The 17,928-nt window shown below is 41.6% G+C and overlaps 1 protein-coding gene across 1 annotated transcript; it reads right to left on the reverse strand.

The window, feature by feature from the left end:
* Positions 1–1,309: 1,309 nt before the first annotated feature.
* LOC120744713 (chromobox protein homolog 1-like) lies at positions 1,310–9,028 on the reverse strand. The gene is made up of 5 exons (XM_040049245.1): positions 8,971–9,028; positions 7,173–7,407; positions 6,651–6,822; positions 4,816–4,910; positions 1,310–4,044 (listed from the first exon to the last, which is right to left on the reverse strand). Exons 1-5 carry the CDS (start codon positions 9,026–9,028, stop codon positions 3,894–3,896), a joined length of 711 nt encoding a protein of 236 aa, XP_039905179.1. The 3' UTR covers positions 1,310–3,893.
* Positions 9,029–17,928: the final 8,900 nt, after the last annotated feature.

Consider the following 17,928-nt stretch of genomic DNA (forward strand, 5'->3'; position numbering starts at 1 on the left):
TCCCTATAGGGTGAGAAGTTCAGTCATCCGGGAGGGGCTCAGAGTAGAGTCGCTGCTCCTCCACATCGAAAGGAGCCAGCTGAGGTGGTTCAGGCATTTCACAAGGATGCCTCCTGGGTAAGGCGTTCCGGGCATGTCCCACCGGGAGGAGGCCCTGGGGCAGACCCAGGACACGCTGGAGAGATTATATCTCTCGACTGGCCTGGGAACGCCTGGATAAACTAGAGGAGGTGGCTGGGGAGGAGGTGGTCTGGGCTTCTCTGCTTAGGCTGCTGCCCCCCCCGACCGGCCCCGGATGAAGCGGAAGAAGATGGATGGATGGAATTAATTTTTAAAGAATCTTTTTTCCCCAAAAGTGAAATATTGTTCCTTTAGTCACAATGCATTAAGTACATGTCTGGTATAATTTTAATCTGTCTGCTCTTTGTTCCATGCATGTGACCTCTAAGACGTTATAAACAGATGATAAAATTCTGATGATCTAATGTCATTCATCTCAATTATTTCAACAACAAGCGTGAAAAAGAAGCTTTACAAGACAGTTGTGAAACTTGCTATAAGGTATCGTTTGGTGCTGGTCAAAATAAAAAGACAGGAAGCAGAACTGGAGAGTCGATGCTAGGGTTTTCATTGTTAGATACCCGGATGGACAGGATTAGAATTGAGTATGTCAGAGGGTTGAGTGGCTTGGACACATGTAGAAAAGGAATAGTGAATATATTCAACAAATTATGTTGAATATGAAGCTGCCAGACAGAAGACAGAGGAAAACCACACAGAAGATTTAATATGTGTTGAAGGAGGACATGCAGATGCTACATCGACATAGGATGCTACGGCTAGGGTGAGATGGAGGTAGAAGATCTATTGTGGCAACCCCTGAGTATTCGGCCATTAGAAGTAGTTCAACAAATGTGGTTTGTTAAACTCTGTATTTAGGCGTTGAAGGCTAGGTGCAGATAAGCTGTTGCTTTGGCCTACACCCTGCCTGAAAGGCTTTTTTTTTTTTTTTTTTTTTTTTTTAACCTTTTTGTTTTGTTATGGCAGACAGACACATCCCTATCTTAGATTATACAGAATCTAGAATCTTAATCTGCATTTAACAACTCAGGATATTTATTTCAGCATCTCCACTACTTTTCTTATTCTGCATCTGCTAATACTGAGAAAAGTGGCTACTAGAAAAGAACACATTTTAAGTGTCTTGGTTGGTAACTGTATTGAGATTCTGCTTTTGCAGTTTTTCTGGTCAGAGTAATACATCTTTGTGTGCACCTTTAAAAAGTAATTGAGAGTCCAAAGCCTAAAATAATTAGAAAACAAAAACCTTTTATTTTTCAAAACAGCTAAAAGTAGATCAGCCATGATGCCAACATAGCAAAGGAAAATGAACATGCAACAAGACAACACAAGCTAATCCACTAAAAACAAACAAAAACACAACAACAAAAGTTTGAGACAAGATGAGAAAACCTAAGTAGCAGACCTGGGTGCAGATAGTTCAGTTCCTTCCAGTCAGTGGTGAAGTAGTCAGGATGCAGGACGTGTCAGGACTTCACAGTAAAAACTTAAACCAGACTAGTTTAGCCTCTTGTGTTTGATTTAAAAGGCAAGAAACTGTTGCAACCTTTACCCAGTCTGTGTATGCATGAAGTACTCTTGTACGCCTTCCATATGTGACAATCAGGGCTAAGGCTAATAAAAGTGAAGTATGGACCTGAAGTATGAACCGTTTTGAACCAGCTTACCCAGATATGCCAGCTACTGTTCTAACTTTAATACAGTATACATACATGTACACAACCGGGCTACATTCAACACAGAACACTTGACAAGTATTTTTAAACTGATTCTGCTCAGCATGCTAAAGTTTTAAAGATACATCCTAATTTATTCACCAAAATAAGTGTCAAGCAAAGAATGTGAAAGAATACTGTATGTTAAGTGTTGCCCGGGCAGTGCAAGCTCAAATAATACAGCCTACAAAACACAGGTAAATGTGTGTGAAGATTTAAAAGCAAATTAGTGGAAATAAAGATCTGACAAACTTTCATCCATCTGCGACAGCAGTGAAACCCACTTGTTTGTTATTGAGTCAGAAGACACCGCCACCTACCAGCCAAAGTGGCAGCAAACTTAACAAGCTGCCTTTATAGTTCAGCAGTTCATATGGCCGTTTTCCTGTTCTTTCCAAGACTACAGAAGCAGCTGACCTTCAGTGGACTTAGTTCACTTAAATGTTTTGCCCAATCAGAACAGCTTCTTAGGAGAGCTCAAGATGTGAGTTTTTTCAACTTGGGCCCCTTCCAGACATGCACTTTTTTCCTGAAGAAAAAAAAAATCCTATCTATTACCAGACTGAGACTAACAGGGCACAGGTCTGAAGATCACATGAATAGATGGGACCAAAATGCCCCCCATGTCTCAGTCTCTTTCGCCTTTTACAAATTCAGAAGAAAGATCCGACTCACCAAGTGTGCGCAGCAGAGGTTACACGTTCCAACCCTGGCAGCACTTCAAGTCTATGCACATTGTCAAAAAACATGAAGTCTTAGCATACAAGACACAAGGCTCTTGGACACTGTATGTATGAGCATGTAACAGTGACCCATGTTTTAGTAACAATGTAACAACTTTGACAGAATGTATCTGAAAGGGGCTTTAGTATCACTAAAATAGTTTTGAGTACAGACAGAGTGGAGAGAGTAACTTTCAGGAAACACTGCATACAATGTTCACAAGCAGCTCGTTTAAAATAATAACCACACCAGACAGTACTAGGTAACCAAACAACCAAGTATAACATGGTAATACTGGCTGCAGTTTGGGACTCAAAACCAGCGACTAACAGCAGGTAACATACTCCACTCTTCACATTTAACACAACCTTTACCACTTGAAATGTCTGTAAACTAGCGGCTAACAAGAGCCTGTTTATCCCAACACATAGCTTATAACATGAAGCTACTGTCATAGTAGTTGAGTGTCAAAATGTCCGACTATACTGCATTTTTTTTTGGTGAAAATACATTGACTGGTATTAAATCCACATCTCAGAATAGTGGAATTTCCCTGGTCCACTTGTACTGTGACATCCGTAGCTGCCACGCTGGCTGGTAGGATGATTAAGGCCCCTCATGTAGTCTCTAACCTGTCACTATGAACAGTCAATGATGCATGAGATTAAAATGACCACATCAACAATAATGAGAAAATGGGTGGCACAAAGAACAGACACTGAAAGGACAAATTGTTTGTCCATTCTTTCACTTCTCACTTCATCCCCATTCAAAAGAATTTCCCACCTTTGTATCCTGACAAAGCAGGAAGTAAACTTTGTCCTGTCTGTCACAATTTGCGATCTTCTTTTACAACCTTTCTTCTTTCCCCCCTCCTCCCCCCCCTCTTCAAACACATATCTAAAATAAGGAACAGTGACTGGAGGAGAAAAACTTACAAATCACAGCCAAACTTTGAGCTTGCTTCAAGGCAAAGAGGTAAGCTGACAGCTAGCTGCCACTTTTCACTAAGTGTAGGAGAAAATTTCATAATTTCCACTGTTTTCAGTTGAATATTGTTAAACATAGTGGGGGTTAAGGGAGGAAGTTAAGTATCAGCATACTTGTTTAAAAAAAAAAAAAAAAAAGATGGTAAAAATAAATAATTAAAAAAAAATTTCAGCCAAGATACAGGTGGGACCATCTTTTGAGAAATCCTTGCAGGGCAGGAAAACAATTCTTATTCCCCCTCTGTCAGCCACATTGGCAGATATTTTTCATTGCTTTTGCTGCCAAAGTTGCTGCTAGAGTTGACCAACCTGGATGACACCTCACCAGGGCACAGTTGATTTCCTGCCCTGCACCTCCCTTTTTTCTTTGCACCCCCCAAAAAATCTAGTCTTTTTTGTCTTCCTCTTTCTTCTCCTCTTCTTCTGTGGGGTAGGAGTGCCATGTGAGGCGTTCCTCATAGAAAGAGATTACCACCTGTGGACATTTGACGTTTGCTTCCTTAGCTGGGACAAGGTCAGCCTCATCTGAGTTTTTCCTGTTGAGTTTTATTGAAGAGAGAAATCTCATTAATGTCAAGAACCAAACTTCTTATTTTGAAGCCATAGCCAATGGACTCACTGGCCTTTTTAATAGGCCCACCTGTTCAGCTATATTCTGACAGCTGGTGCGTACATGCGTGCTGTGCTGAAAATACATTGTATATTATTCTGTAGATGTGGTTACACTACAGACACTTCTTAAATATTGACAAAAATGCCAGATCTTTTCTTGTAAATGTCCATATCCATGCAAAACAAAATGATTTTATTTGGCTGTAAAATCTCAGGAACAACCCAGTCCAACCAGACACAGATAACCTAGATGGGATATTGTCACTTAAAATCCTTCTCTTAATCTAAAATCATTAAACAGTCCTGAATGATCAGGACCCAATATATCTTAGACCTCACAACACTTCCCTCTCAGTCTGCAGGCTTATTTGTACTTCCTGGAATTTCCAAACAAATAATCACTTTTCTAATCATTAACAAAAATGTAAAATGAATAACCTTGAGTAACAAAAAACCCATAAAAGAGCTTTACCAAAAGCTCTGAGTTAAATTGATTAAAACTCACAGTTTCCCTAATAAAGTGCTCAGTTACACAGTACAATAAACTCTGGAATCCAGAGTGAGAGGAAAAAATAACTTGCATCTATGAATTTATAAGACCTTTCGCTGAATTTGGATACCTTCTAACTTCCAAATGACAGAGCGGAGAAATAACTGTGATTCATTATGATACGTTTGTGACAATGAAAACTTACCACTTCATAAGGAACATCAGCTCTCCACTCGAGTCTGTCGCTCCAATAATCCTCTCAGGCTGCAGTCCTCTGCCAAAACCTCTGGCCTTCTCACCCTAGACACAGGAAGGCATTTGACAAAAGGTAAGGAAAACAAGCAGGCAGGGGACATCACTCCATAGACATTAAAGCAACTGTTTCTCAGGATTACCAATGATGTTTGGGGCATGTTTACTTATCCAAAAGTCTCAGAAAACAAAAAATTCCCAATAAACATTGATTATATCTCATTATTAACTCCATTACTAACCATTTCAATCATTATTTGGTGTAATGGTGTATACCCCTCACAGATCATGCTTCAATTAGGAGAATTCACTCGTTTTTCATAAAAAACATTTTAAAACTTAATGTATGTTGGAAAGACCAACATATATCAATAGTTTTACATGAAATTGATTATTTTAAAAAGTTATTTTACAATTTCTATTTTTCTCCTTTTTATGCAGTGATGCAGAAAAAGTAACATGTGACATGTCTTCTGGGTTAAATTGACCCGCTGACTTAAAATCAAGACTAATGACTCAAAAGGATTTGTAGTGAAAGTAAACTTTATTTAAGCACCGTTTTAGATCTAGAAAGGATCAAAATACGAGATTAGCAATATGAAGACAGTGTGAGTGTCTGAGTCGCCACAGTACACTAGTGACATACCGTGAATGTTGTGACAGTAACACTATGCAATGTTTAGAACTAGAAATACACAAAAATTAATAGGTGGAACTGAAACAGGTGCATGTGTCTACACAGCGCATGAGGGACATGTCATCACTGAATGTTTTGTGCAAATGAATTTTGCACTTTTTACAGAGGTCATGCTTGTCTTGACATCATCAGATGGCTTGCAGAACTGGCATCTCTGCTTCTTCCCACCAGCAGCAATCTAGAAAGAAGAGGATGATGATTACTATGTTTTTTGCTGATCTCAAGACACACACAACATACTCTCACAGAGACACACACTTACCTCAAGCTCTGGTGTAATGGGTGAAGCCCTCTCCCTCACTGTAGCTGCAGCAGGTGGGGTCCTTGGCATGTGCTGCCTCCATTGTATATGCGGTACCACAAGTGCCTTCCCCAGCTCCTCAAGAAAGATGCGCCACTTGTACAGCTTTGACATGTACCACTCAGGAAAGATCTCCGTCCAAAGGACAAATGCGTCATAGGCGGACAATCAATCATGTTGTAAAAGATGACCAGTGGCCAACGTGCAGTCATTCGCTTGGTCCTGTAGGACACTGTGACTTTGTCCAAGTTGTCCACCCCCCCTTAGGTGGCACTGTAGTCTTTCTCTTTAGAAGCTCCTGACCCAAGTTGTAGCTTGTGAAAAAACTGTCACAAATTGTTATGCTGTGCTCCCTGAGACCTTGTGCCCCGATTCTTCTCTGGGACTCCTCCACCCAGCTTTCCAGCATGCATGTTCAATGCATAGCTAGTGTTTGCATCACATGCTGCCCATATTTTTATGCCATATTTGGCTGGTTTGGTAGGCATATATTGCCTGAATGCCACTAGCCTTTCATCCACTGTGACATTAGGGCCTAATGGGCCTTCGGGGTGCACATACGTAAATGAACCATTTTTATTTTATTTGTTGATTACCCTCATTAAGCCAAGTACAAGAAGTTCCATACTCAAAAAACCCTTTTAACTATTTTTTTTTAAAAAGATTTTAAAAATGGGTCAGTTTGACCCAGACATAACAGGAGGGTTAAAGCAACTGTGGGGAGATTTACAACACAAACAACTTTTGCGGGGGGAGCTTGACTGCTCAGATTCTTTACTGAGGTTCTCACCTCCTCCTTCTTTCTTTTGCTTCCTCGCTCTTCTCCATCTCCCGAGGTTTCACTGGCTGCTTTCCGTTTGCTCTCCTTCTTTTTCTCTTCCTTCTCTTTGTGTTTCTGCATGTACTCAGCAATAAGGTCGGGGCAGTCCAAGTTTTCTTCTGGCTCCCATGTATTGTCCTCACTAGATAACATGAGTGCAGATGGAGAGATGTGATTTGCAAATATTCTAGCTCAAATTAAATCAATCTTTAATCTAAAATTCCTAATTGTATTCCCTAGTTCTTTTACATTTTTCAGTCCATTGCCTTGTTCAATGAGCACATCACCATGACAAATATAAAAGCTACAAAAAAAGCTGAAATTTGGTTAAGCTAAAAAACAAAACCTCAGACATTTAATTTTAAAAAGTTAAAGTTTTGTAAAGTTCACTTTTCAATTGAACACAGTTAAACAAAACTAGTCACTACATTTGATAAAGATGTATCAGAATAAAGAATCTAACTACAATATGAAAGATACATTTGCACTCACTCTGAGAAGCCCTTCCATTTGAGCAGAAACTCCACTTTGCCCTTCACCACTCGGCGGTCCAAAACCTTTTCCACCACATACTCCTCTTCTTCCTCCTCCTCAGCTGCTCCTGCTACAGGGGCTGCTGTTGCTCCTGCAGCTGGTGGTGGAGCTGCTGCAGGCTGCTCCTCCTCCTCTGCCTTCTTGGGCTTCTTTCCTGCTTGGGTCGCCAGCTTGACGTCTGATAAGATAACCTCTGAAGGTCCCAGGAGGAAACGTGCACAGGTTATAATGAACTGGTTAGAAAGTTAAAAGCATCATTGCAATTAAAAGACATCACAATATTACTTTGTGGTCTGCATTATCTCCTTGATCAAAAACTATGAAATGTTGACAGCGCATATCTGATCAGCAGCAATTGGTCAGCCTGTAGATGACAAAAGTGGGTCTATGTGTTTAGCAGAGACTGAACATTTAGAATTTGCGTGAGAGGGCTGTCTCCAGGTAAAACAAATGTTCATGCAGATGATTCTCAGTTAAAATGCATGATCCTTCTACACTACCAAATTATTTTTCCCCACAACTCGTTCTACAGGTCAATAGATTACACTTATATGTTGCATACTGTCTTGATGCATGCTCAATCATCCAGGCAAGGAAATCCCAAGAAGTTGATTCTGCAGGTTTCTCCAACCTTAAACAATTTGCACATTAACAATGATAAAAATTAACCACATGACCCATTGCTGGTCAGTGGTGCTAGTTTCATTCATTATTCAAATGTACTGTTTAAAAGGTTGGGGTTACCTGCATCTAAATGTCTTATCTAAAAGACATTTAGATCATTCTCCTTTAAACCTTACTGATGGTAAAGGAAAAAAAAAAAAAGAATAGTCAAGGTCTCTTTCAGCCAGTTTGCTTCACAGGTGAACTCAAATGGTGAAAACAGTCTTTGTTAGGTATGTGATCCCCTCTCTTTTCTTCTCATCCCAGCCCCCTCAAGAAACAAATTCCTCCAAGCACCCAGGTCATTAAAACATGACCAGCTACAGGACTTTTCGGAACTGGTCCATTTCCAAACTGCAGATAATCACTCAGTCTGTTTTTTCTACATTGACAGCATTCTCAGACAGTACCATAAGCTGGAACACTACTAACTGCATCTGCAGGTTTCCATCCAGCTTTTCAAATGTTACTTAGCCCTGTTTGTGCATTGACATGTTTCTGTTTAAAGTATAGCTTCCCTAACCCTAGTTCATGATCATTTAAGGATTGTTCTGCTCTGAATGCATGCATTGAAGCAAAACAAACAAAAACTCCCAAAACAAAATAAAGCTAAAAACTGGGTTCTCAGAACTTTGCTAGTATTCTTGCTTCCACAATGTGCACACAGAAAGTGGGGGATCATAAGAATTATGCAAATTATGAAAACGGTATAAAGTTTGGAGAGTGTTAGTTGGCCAATTTTGTGGAATCAACATAGGCAAATAGGAGAATACTAAATAGGATAATACAGTAAATACTAGCCAGGAAGAGAGGACTGTGCTGATGGCTTAATGGCATGACCAAATCACTGTTTAATGGCATGCAGGGGTTCCAGCTGAAGCAACAAATGGTTGTTCGCCTATACTGCAGGCTAAACTTTCCCTGCGATTTCGAGCATCAAAGATGAATGCACCGAGGCGGTAAAACGCCGAAGACCACACTGCCTACATACGTGTCAACTAATACGTTTTTCCTATTCACTCTTTAAAAGACTAATGATATGAGATGAGCCTCAGTCGGCAGCAAATTTCTAGCGCGAAATCCTTAATGATACGCCGTTTAAATTTCTGGAGTCTGGTGGTTTGGTAGCGAAGAAAAGCGCCCGCCTCCATGTTGCCTGTATCACCATGAATGCAGTTTGCAGCATGCCACCAACTGCAAACGCAAACTGCGACAACCTGTACACACAAATTCAATGATGAATTTGTAATCACACATACAACAATACCAGTGTTTCCAATCTATTTTCAAGTGCCAAAGACAACGAGTGTGGCTTGCAGCTTGTCCTTTATGCATGCACATGACGTGAGCTCCTTGCGCAGCACTAGCTTAAGAATGGACGAATGCTAATATAATTTCCAGACTAGTTGGGTTTACTTGAACTGGACTCGCCAGAAATGTAAAGTTCACAACATGAGCACGGAGACTAGCCAGGCGATCTGCCTCCTGCAAGTGAAGGGCAGGAGGCAGATCGCTGGCGCGTTTTGCCTCAAAATGCTAACGAACACGAGCCTTACCTTTGAAAAGAAAGCTTCGCGGCGCTTGTATGGCTTAATGGCAGGCCCGAGGGAGATTTAGCCGTATCCAACAGACGAGTAAAGAAACTGGATGCACGGCAGTGGCGACACAAGAATATGAGCTGGCTTTGCAGCGTGCTCGAGAACGATATTTGCAACGTGCTTTCTTAATGAGTCACACAATAGCCTCTGCCTCGATGCTAACAATCCGCACGACCACCTTCTGCCCGCCAACAGCACCACCGGATGTTACGTCAGTAGGTAACGTTGCAAGGCATGGGAGTTGAAATAACAGCTTGCCCTTCTTTTAAACCGTTTGTTCAGAACAGTACCACAGTGGATTAAGTAACATTTTGATGCAGCCGAAACTATCGATAACCACAGGTGGCGACCCCCAGGAGATAAAAATGAATGTAATGTGGTGACGCTAAAAGCTGCATTTCTTCTCATATCCGCTTCAGACGGGCTTCGAAAATGAGCCAATGCCCTTGGACTTTGCAGAGCATACAAAAATGTTTTGGCTTCTATGGCTAGCTTCCCTGTTTATAACACGTGTCGTTGGATGTTGACTAACTTTCCTTTGCAGAGTAATCGGTGACACAGTAAAGTTATTTATTACAGAGATGTGAAGGATCTATCTATCTATCTATCTATCTATCTATCTATCTATCTATCTTCTTCACATCTCTGTATACATATTAGTGATGGTAAATTTTTACTGACTTTGAATGAGTCACTCACCAAAGTGAATCGTTTTTTTGAGTCATTTGAGTCACTGAGTCAGTTGACCAGAGAGTGCAAAAAATGTACATTTTCACTCAAACTTAATTTGTTTCTCTTTTCATGTAAATCCTACTGCTAAGATGAGTGATTGAACATTGGTTGCCAACCAAGAAGAAGAAGAAGAAGCTGTGAGCCAGGAGGGGGTGGGTGGGGGTGAGTGAGTGAGTGATTTGCTTACGCTACGATTCAGCACAGGAAGGGAGGGGGTGAGTGAGTGATTCGCTTATGCTACGATCAGTGTTGGGAAGGTTACTTTTGAAATGTGTTCCACTACAGATTACAGAATACATGCCCCAAAATGTATTTTGTAAAGTATTCTGTTACGTTACTCAATGAGAGTAACATATTCTGAATACTTTTTATTACTTAATATGTTATCATGCTTTTTACAAGTACATGAATGTACTATTGCTGTGTGATTTATTACTATTATTGAAGGTTACTCGTGATACCAATATCAACAAGATTTTTAAATCTTAATATAAAATCAAATCAAATCAAATCAAATCACTTTTATTGTCACATCACATGTGCAGGTACATTGGTACAGCACATGTGAGTGAAATTCTTGTGTGCGAGCTTCACAAGCAACAGAGTTGTGCAAAATACAATAATGTAAACAAGCAAAATACAAGAATGGCTACATCTGAAACTAATAAATATATGTACAATATATAATAGTATATGCATTTCTGGATGTGTATACTAAATATTTTTCTACGTGTGTGTGTGTGTGTGTGTGTACACATATTTTACAAATTAAATAGAGTAAACAATAAATAAAATATATAAAAATATACAGAGTTGAGACATGTGCAAAACAGTGGCATTACTGTACAGTATGGAGTGCATAATGTTAAAGTTCCAGTAGTGAAGCTGAGGTGTCTATGAAGTGTTCAGCAGTCTGATGGCCTGATGGAAGAAGCTGTCTCTCAGTCTGCTGGTACGGGACCGGATGCTGCAGAACCTCCTTCCTGATGGAAGTAGTCTGAACAGTTTATGGCTGGGGTGACTGGAGTCCTTGATGATCCTCCCCGCTTTCCTCAGGCACCGCTTCCTGTAGATGTCTTGGAGGGAGGGAAGCTCACCTCCAATTATCCGTTCAGAGCACCGCACTACTCGCTGGAGAGCTTTGCAGTTGTAGGCGGTGCTGTTGCCATACCAGGTGGTGATGCATCCAGTGAGGATGCTCTCAATGGCACAGTGATAGAAGGTCCTGAGGATGCGGGGGCTCATGCCGAATCTTTTCAGTCTCCTGAGAAAGAAGAGGCGCTGCTGCGCCTTCTTCACTGTTTTGTTTGTGTGTACTGACCATGTAAGATCCTCAGCCAGATGTACACCAAGGAACCGGAAGCTGCTCACTCTCTCCACAGCAGCGCCGTTGATGGTGATGGGGGTGTGTACTTCTCTGCACCTCCGGAAGTCCACTATCAACTCCTTTGTCTTTGCGACGTTGAGGGTGAGATGGTTGTCTTGACACCAGTGGGTCAGGGCGCTGACCTCCTCCCTATAAGCTGTCTCATCACCATTGGTGATAAGACCCACCACTGTAGTGTCGTCCGCAAACTTCACAATGATGTTGGAGTTGTTAGTGGCTGTGCAGTCGTAGGTGTAGAGTGAGTATAGGAGAGGGCTCAGTACACACCCCTGTGGAGCACCAGTGTTCAGTGTGATGGGGGATGAGGTGATGCTGCCCAGTCTGACCACTTGGCGTCTGTCAGACAGGAAGCTAAGGATCCAGCTGCAGAGGGAGCTGCTCAGTCCTAGATCCTGCAGTTTCCTGTCCAGCTTCGAGGGAACGATGGTATTGAATGCTGAGCTGTAATCTACAAACAGCATTCTCACATACGTGTCTCTCTTCTCCAGGTGTGACAGGGCAGTGTGTAGTGTCAGGGCTATGGCATCATCAGTGGACCTGTTGTGGCGGTATGCGAACTGTAGAGGGTCCAGTGAGTCGGGTAGTGCAGAGCAGATGAAGTCCCTGACCAGCTTCTCGAAGCATTTGCTTACGATGGGGGTCAGGGCTACAGGTCGCCAGTCGTTCAATGAGGAGATGGTGGAGGATTTGGGTACAGGGACGATGGTGGCCATTTTGAAGCAGGCTGGGACTACAGACAGAGAGAGGGAAAGGTTGAAGATGTGCGTGAACACTCCAGCCAGCTGAGCCGCGCATGACTTGAGGACGCGGCCGGGAATCCCGTCCGGACCAGTAGCTTTGCGTGCGTTCACCTTCCTGAAGCACTTCCGCACATCCTCCTCAGACACAGTGTGCGCACTGACGTCATCCGCGGTGCGCACACTGTCCGGTCTCATGGTGTTCGCTGTGTCAAATCTAGCGTAGAATACGTTTAGATCCTCACACAGAGAGGCCGTGGTCTGCGGTGTGCTGGTTTTCCCTCTAAAGTCTGTGATCGTGTTTAGTCCCTGCCACATACTCTGAGGGTTGTCAAACTGTTGCTCAACCCTGTCCCTGTACTCACGTTTGGCTGCTTTGATCGTCTTCCGGAGTTGGTAATGTGCGAACATCTCCGTTAATGAGTAACAGTAGGGTGGACATTAGGTAAGGCTGCACTTTTTGCAGTCATCTCATATAGAAAACTATTGCGCGCGTATATAAAACAGGTCCGCGGTTCCAAAACATAGTAAAGGGACCTCTGGCTAATACGTCGGGTTCGTGTCGGGCTCGTCGCCGAAAACTAGCTTTACTTTGTTGTCTTGGTCAACTTTGCTAACGAGAGACAGAGAGAGGCATTGAAAGGCTGCTCCAACAGAACTTATTGCTTCGGAGGAAAACACGAACACAGTGTACAGTCGAGTCTCAATAGCTTACTTACAACTGGGCTCGTCAGGCTCTCTTTTTGGCTGCACTGGTTATTATTATATCTACATGATTCCATCTCCCGTTTCTGGTTGGTGACAACTCGTACTGTTTGGCTCTCCTTTTTCTCCCTCCCTCACTCTCACAGACACATAAACGGGTATGGCAGTCCATTTTCCCCACAAACTACACCGCCCATGAGGCTACATTCCTTAGGGCCAACACTCTGCCTATTGCCTTCACATTAAATAATTTTTTTAATAATAATTTAAAAAAATATTTCTTCACGTCATTTATGCAGGCCACAAGTAGGGGTGACATGGGCTGCGAGATTGAGACCCAGACATTAGAGCCTTTTATTGCATGTTTTGTTTGGGTTTCCACTGGCGTGGAATTACCAAAAATAGAGAGGGCATAGCCTAACATATGAAGCAGGAAAAGACCGCCATGTAATCCTTTTTTAATTCGACAAGTAACTGTATTCTGAATATCACCTTTTTAAACGATAGCTGTAACAGAATACAGTTACTCATATTTTGTATTTTAAATACGTAACGCCAGTACATGTGTTCCGTTACCAGTGTTGGGGAGTAACGGAATACATGTACCGCCGTTACGTATTTAAAATACAAAATATGAGTAACTGTATTCCGTTACAGTTACCGTTTAAAAAGGTGGTATTTAGAATACAGTTACTTTGTTGAAATAAATGGATTACACTGCGGTACTTTCCTGTTTCATTTTGTAGCGGGTCAGGACTGTTTGGGTTTTGTTTGACAGCTACGTTCTGTTGTTCCAGGCGGCAGCGTTACGGTTGCCATGGTTACAGGGCGACGCTCTCTCTCTCTCTGCGACTGTGTGTTTCCTGGGTGAGAGAGCGCCTTTTCGTTGTTGTTGTTGTTGTGCTAAGCTAACAGGCAGAATGCTACAAGCATAGCTCTAAAGAATGTAGCATCATGGGCAGTGTAGTCCGTGTTGCAGGGAGAATGGACTGCCATACACGTTATGGGTCTGTGAGCGAGGAGGGAGAAAAAGGGGAGTGGAAAGGTACGAGTTGTCATCGAGGAAAAACAGGAGCTGGAAGCATGTAAATATAATAATAACCACTTCAGCCAAGAAGAGTGCCTGACGAGCCCAGTTGTAAGTAAGCTATTAAGACTCGACTGTACACCGTGTTCGTGTTTTCCTCCGAAAACAATAAGTTCCGTTGGAGCAGCCTTTCAACGCCTCTCTCTGTCTCTCGCAAGAAAAGTTGACCCACACAACAAAGTAAAGCTATTTTTCGGCTACGAGCCGACAGGGACCCCGCCGTATTAGTCAGAGGTCCCTTTACTACAGTTCGGAGACGCGGACCTTCAGTAATAGTAATAAATCACACAGCAATAGTACATTCACGTCATTGTAAAAAGCATAATAATATATTAAGTAATCCAAAGTATTCAGAATACGTTACTGTCATTGAGTAACGTAATGGAATACGTTACAGAATACATTTTGGGGCATGTATTCTGTATTCTGTAATGGAATACATTTTAAAAGTAACCTTCCCAACACTGTCCGTTACTCCCCAACACTGGCTACGATTCAGCACAGGAAGGGAGCGGGTGAGTAACTCAAATGTGCTGTTAGCATGTTTGCAGAGCGATGCTACTGTGAACCGAGGAGCTATTGTATTGATGTGAGCTTTCTACTCAGGGTTTTTCTTCCAGTTCAGAGCAGCTAGATATATTTCTACTAATGAAATTAGTTTGCTAACAGCAACAGGGATGAGTCAGTGAGTCAGTTGGGCTTGTGAATCATGATTCACGAGTCAGTAAAGTGATTCTCAAATTGAATGATTCGTTCATGATTCGCACATCACTAATTTATATATATATATATATATATATATATATATATATATATATATATATATATATATATGTGTGTGTGTGTGTGTGTGTGTGTGTGTGTGTGTGTATATTTTTTTTCTTTCTCAATAATCCAGTAGTTGAATTGATTTGATAATTTCATCATTGCTTTTGGGCCTTTTGACAGCTGGGAGTCTACTATAATTTATCCTTAGAGTTGAGCAGGTTTGTGAGCAGGTTTGTGAGAGATGCAGCTATGGTAAAAAAAAAAAAAATCCTGCAGAACTGCCTAGAGGAAAACACTCAGCATACTCACTCCTTTAAATCAAGCTACAGTAGAGTTCTCTTAAGAAAAAAACCCCTCAGGATTCATGGATCATTCCCATACTACAAATGCTGGACAATGCATTTCAGCGAAATGCCTCACCTGTATTCACACAAACTGCAACACAGCTCAATGACAAACTCATAGAAGAGTCACAGATACACTGTGCAGTCTGGAACCATTCAGCTTGACGGGACTTGAAACACTGCTGGACCCATAGCTGGACTGGCCATCAGCCCACCGGGCATTTGGTGATTTTTCATTTTTATGGGCCGATGTTTTTTTTTCTTTCGTTTTTTTCCGTAACGGTATAAACACTGAAAGGTGGTGGATTGGCCAGATGAAGGGAGATGTGTAAAAATAACTCAGTTGTTTGGTAGTGGCTATGGCGGAGCTTCCACAGATTCAGTAACATTAGCAAGTGGTGGAGGCCAGCAGATGCAACACACTGGCAGGTGGATGACGGAATGGCAGGAGGAGCAGAGACCCGAGGCGGTGAACTGAACTTCAGGTAAGAAGTTATGACCTGCAGTCTATAAACCAAGTTTAGGTGTAGTTTATTTTCGTTATGCTGACTTTTTACAGTCAGTTACAATAACTCGTACTGCGTACTAGCTAGCATGACGGAGTTTATATACTGCTGGGCGGGTGCTATGATATTATTGATGTTGAACTTGTTTTATCTTATTTTATTTATAAGGTTCGTTATTAGAGTTGCCAACCGTCCCGTAAAAAACGGAATCGTCTCGTATTCAGAGAAAATATTGTGCATTTCATATTCAGGTGAAAAGGAACACAGTTTGTCCCGGACTTCAGCTACAATGAAAAAGACACAAAGCTGGAGTTAATCTGTGTCTTTGCTGCACAGCTGCCTCTTCTCCTCTCATTCTCACCCCCCCTCTCCTGTTTCTACTTCAATCATTAAACTGATCAATGATCAGCTGATCGGTGTTTATCGCCCAGAAACCAGCGGATGTCACGCTAAACAACAGCAGCACGTTTAAGCTTGATCAGCTGTTGTTAGAATTTATTTAATATTAATTTCTAGTATTAGCTGATGTTTGCTGGAGCCACAGCTATAAAAGCTGCTGGTCATGATATCGGTTTGGTTATCTGGTGAGAGGGAAACATGAAGATGAAACCAGGAGATGTCCTTACTGGATCATCAGAGCTGAACAGGTGATGGAGAAGTTATGAACTGTTTCTGAGAAATAACACCAGGATCCTTTTCTAAGTAGCTGACAGCTGGTAACTGTGCAGGGGCGGGTCTAGCAAAGTTTTGCCAGGGGCCCAGGTAGGGCATTAACACGGAAAGGGGGGCACAAATAAAATACTTTTCTTTCTTATTCTCATTTAAAATGTCTCACTTTTAATAAATAATTATCTGAATCTTACAACAAACGTTTTCATCTGATGTAAAATGTATAGAAATCCATTATTGTACATAGTAATTTTTTTTTAGGGTCCCATCATAATTTCTTCAGAAGTAAGTACTGTATATGATGCCAGTATTTTCCCACATTTTCTAGATACTGTACCAGTACTGTGTGTACAATGCCATCAAAGAGTCAATTAAGTTTTATTCTTTCTCACCTGTCTTTCTATCTCCTTTCACTTTTTAAAGGTTGCCATGTTAGAAAAAATATTTTGCCCTGCCATGCTATTCATTGATGTGGCAAATGAATGGTTTATCAAAATATATCTAAATCTGTCATCAGTAATCAGTAATGATCATGTCTCACCTCTAGTCTTCTCTGTCTTAATTTCAGGTTTTCACCATGTGTTGTAGATAGTTCAGGAGGTTAACTCGACCAAGCAGTCTACTTTCAGGTACTGTTTAGAATACCAGAATAGGGAGGATGGTGTAGGTTTAAGTTTATTAGACTGATACATATATACCAACAAGACAGTGTACATCACTGTGACAACAGCGTTTGTTTTCATTCAAAGGCTTTATGGTTTTTCCTATAATACCTGGTGGGCCAGTCTCTAGTCAAAATGCCCGGGCCAATTTTTTGTCCCCAGATACAAGAGTCTTTTCTTTCTAAGTTCATCTAAAGTCAATGAAGCAATAAAATGTGTTAGCCCTGAGCTGACCCCATCAATTGCTATTGGGAGAAGATTGGAAAAAGCACAACCTGGACCTTCATCACAACATTTACCATTAGCACCCATTTCAGACATCTTCTTTCTTAGTTAATCTATGGCAGCAGGTATATATGGAAGTTTTGGAAAACAGAATGAATTCTAATACAACTGCAATAATTGAATCCAGTGATATCCGTCACAAGGCAGGATACCTTGGAATACTGACAGAATCAAAAACACACTTACTACACTTCTACAAATTGGCTTTAATTTTTTTTAAGAGTTGAAATTGCCTCGGTGACAACACGCTACAAAAAAATTCTCATGACTAATAAAATGTGTAAACCGTACTTTCTCCCCTCACACACAAGTACACAAGCAGAAGTAAGTCGTTGCCCACCTCTCAATTTTAAATACACTTAGTCATTGAGGGCTAGCAGGAGGGACTATGCGCTTACCTGCTGCTCCTTGGCAGGTAGCTCCATGCCCTCCTGGGTTTTAATTGCACCTTAGAACACATATGCATCAACACTACAATGAGCGGGTGGAGGGAGGTTTGGAGTCTTCTCCCACCCCCATTCTCTGCGGCCTGCTGGAGCGGGAGGGCTAGTAGGAGGAGTTGGCCGTCCGA

Source organism: Simochromis diagramma, unplaced genomic scaffold (genome assembly GCF_900408965.1).
Source record: "Simochromis diagramma unplaced genomic scaffold, fSimDia1.1 OVJJ01000517.1, whole genome shotgun sequence".
Taxonomy (NCBI): domain Eukaryota; kingdom Metazoa; phylum Chordata; class Actinopteri; order Cichliformes; family Cichlidae; genus Simochromis; species Simochromis diagramma.

Coding starts and splice junctions, on each gene's coding strand:
- LOC120744713 (XM_040049245.1), bottom strand. CDS start 9,028: ATGGAGGCGGGCGCTTTTCTTCGCTACCAAACCACCAGACTCCAGAAA. Junction 4,911..6,650: donor GCAAAAGAAAGAAGGAGGAG/GTGAGAACCTCA, acceptor TCCTGTGTCTAG/GGTGAGAAGGCCAGAGGTTT. Junction 4,045..4,815: donor CTGATGTTCCTTATGAAGTG/GTAAGTTTTCAT, acceptor AAAACTCAACAG/GAAAAACTCAGATGAGGCTG.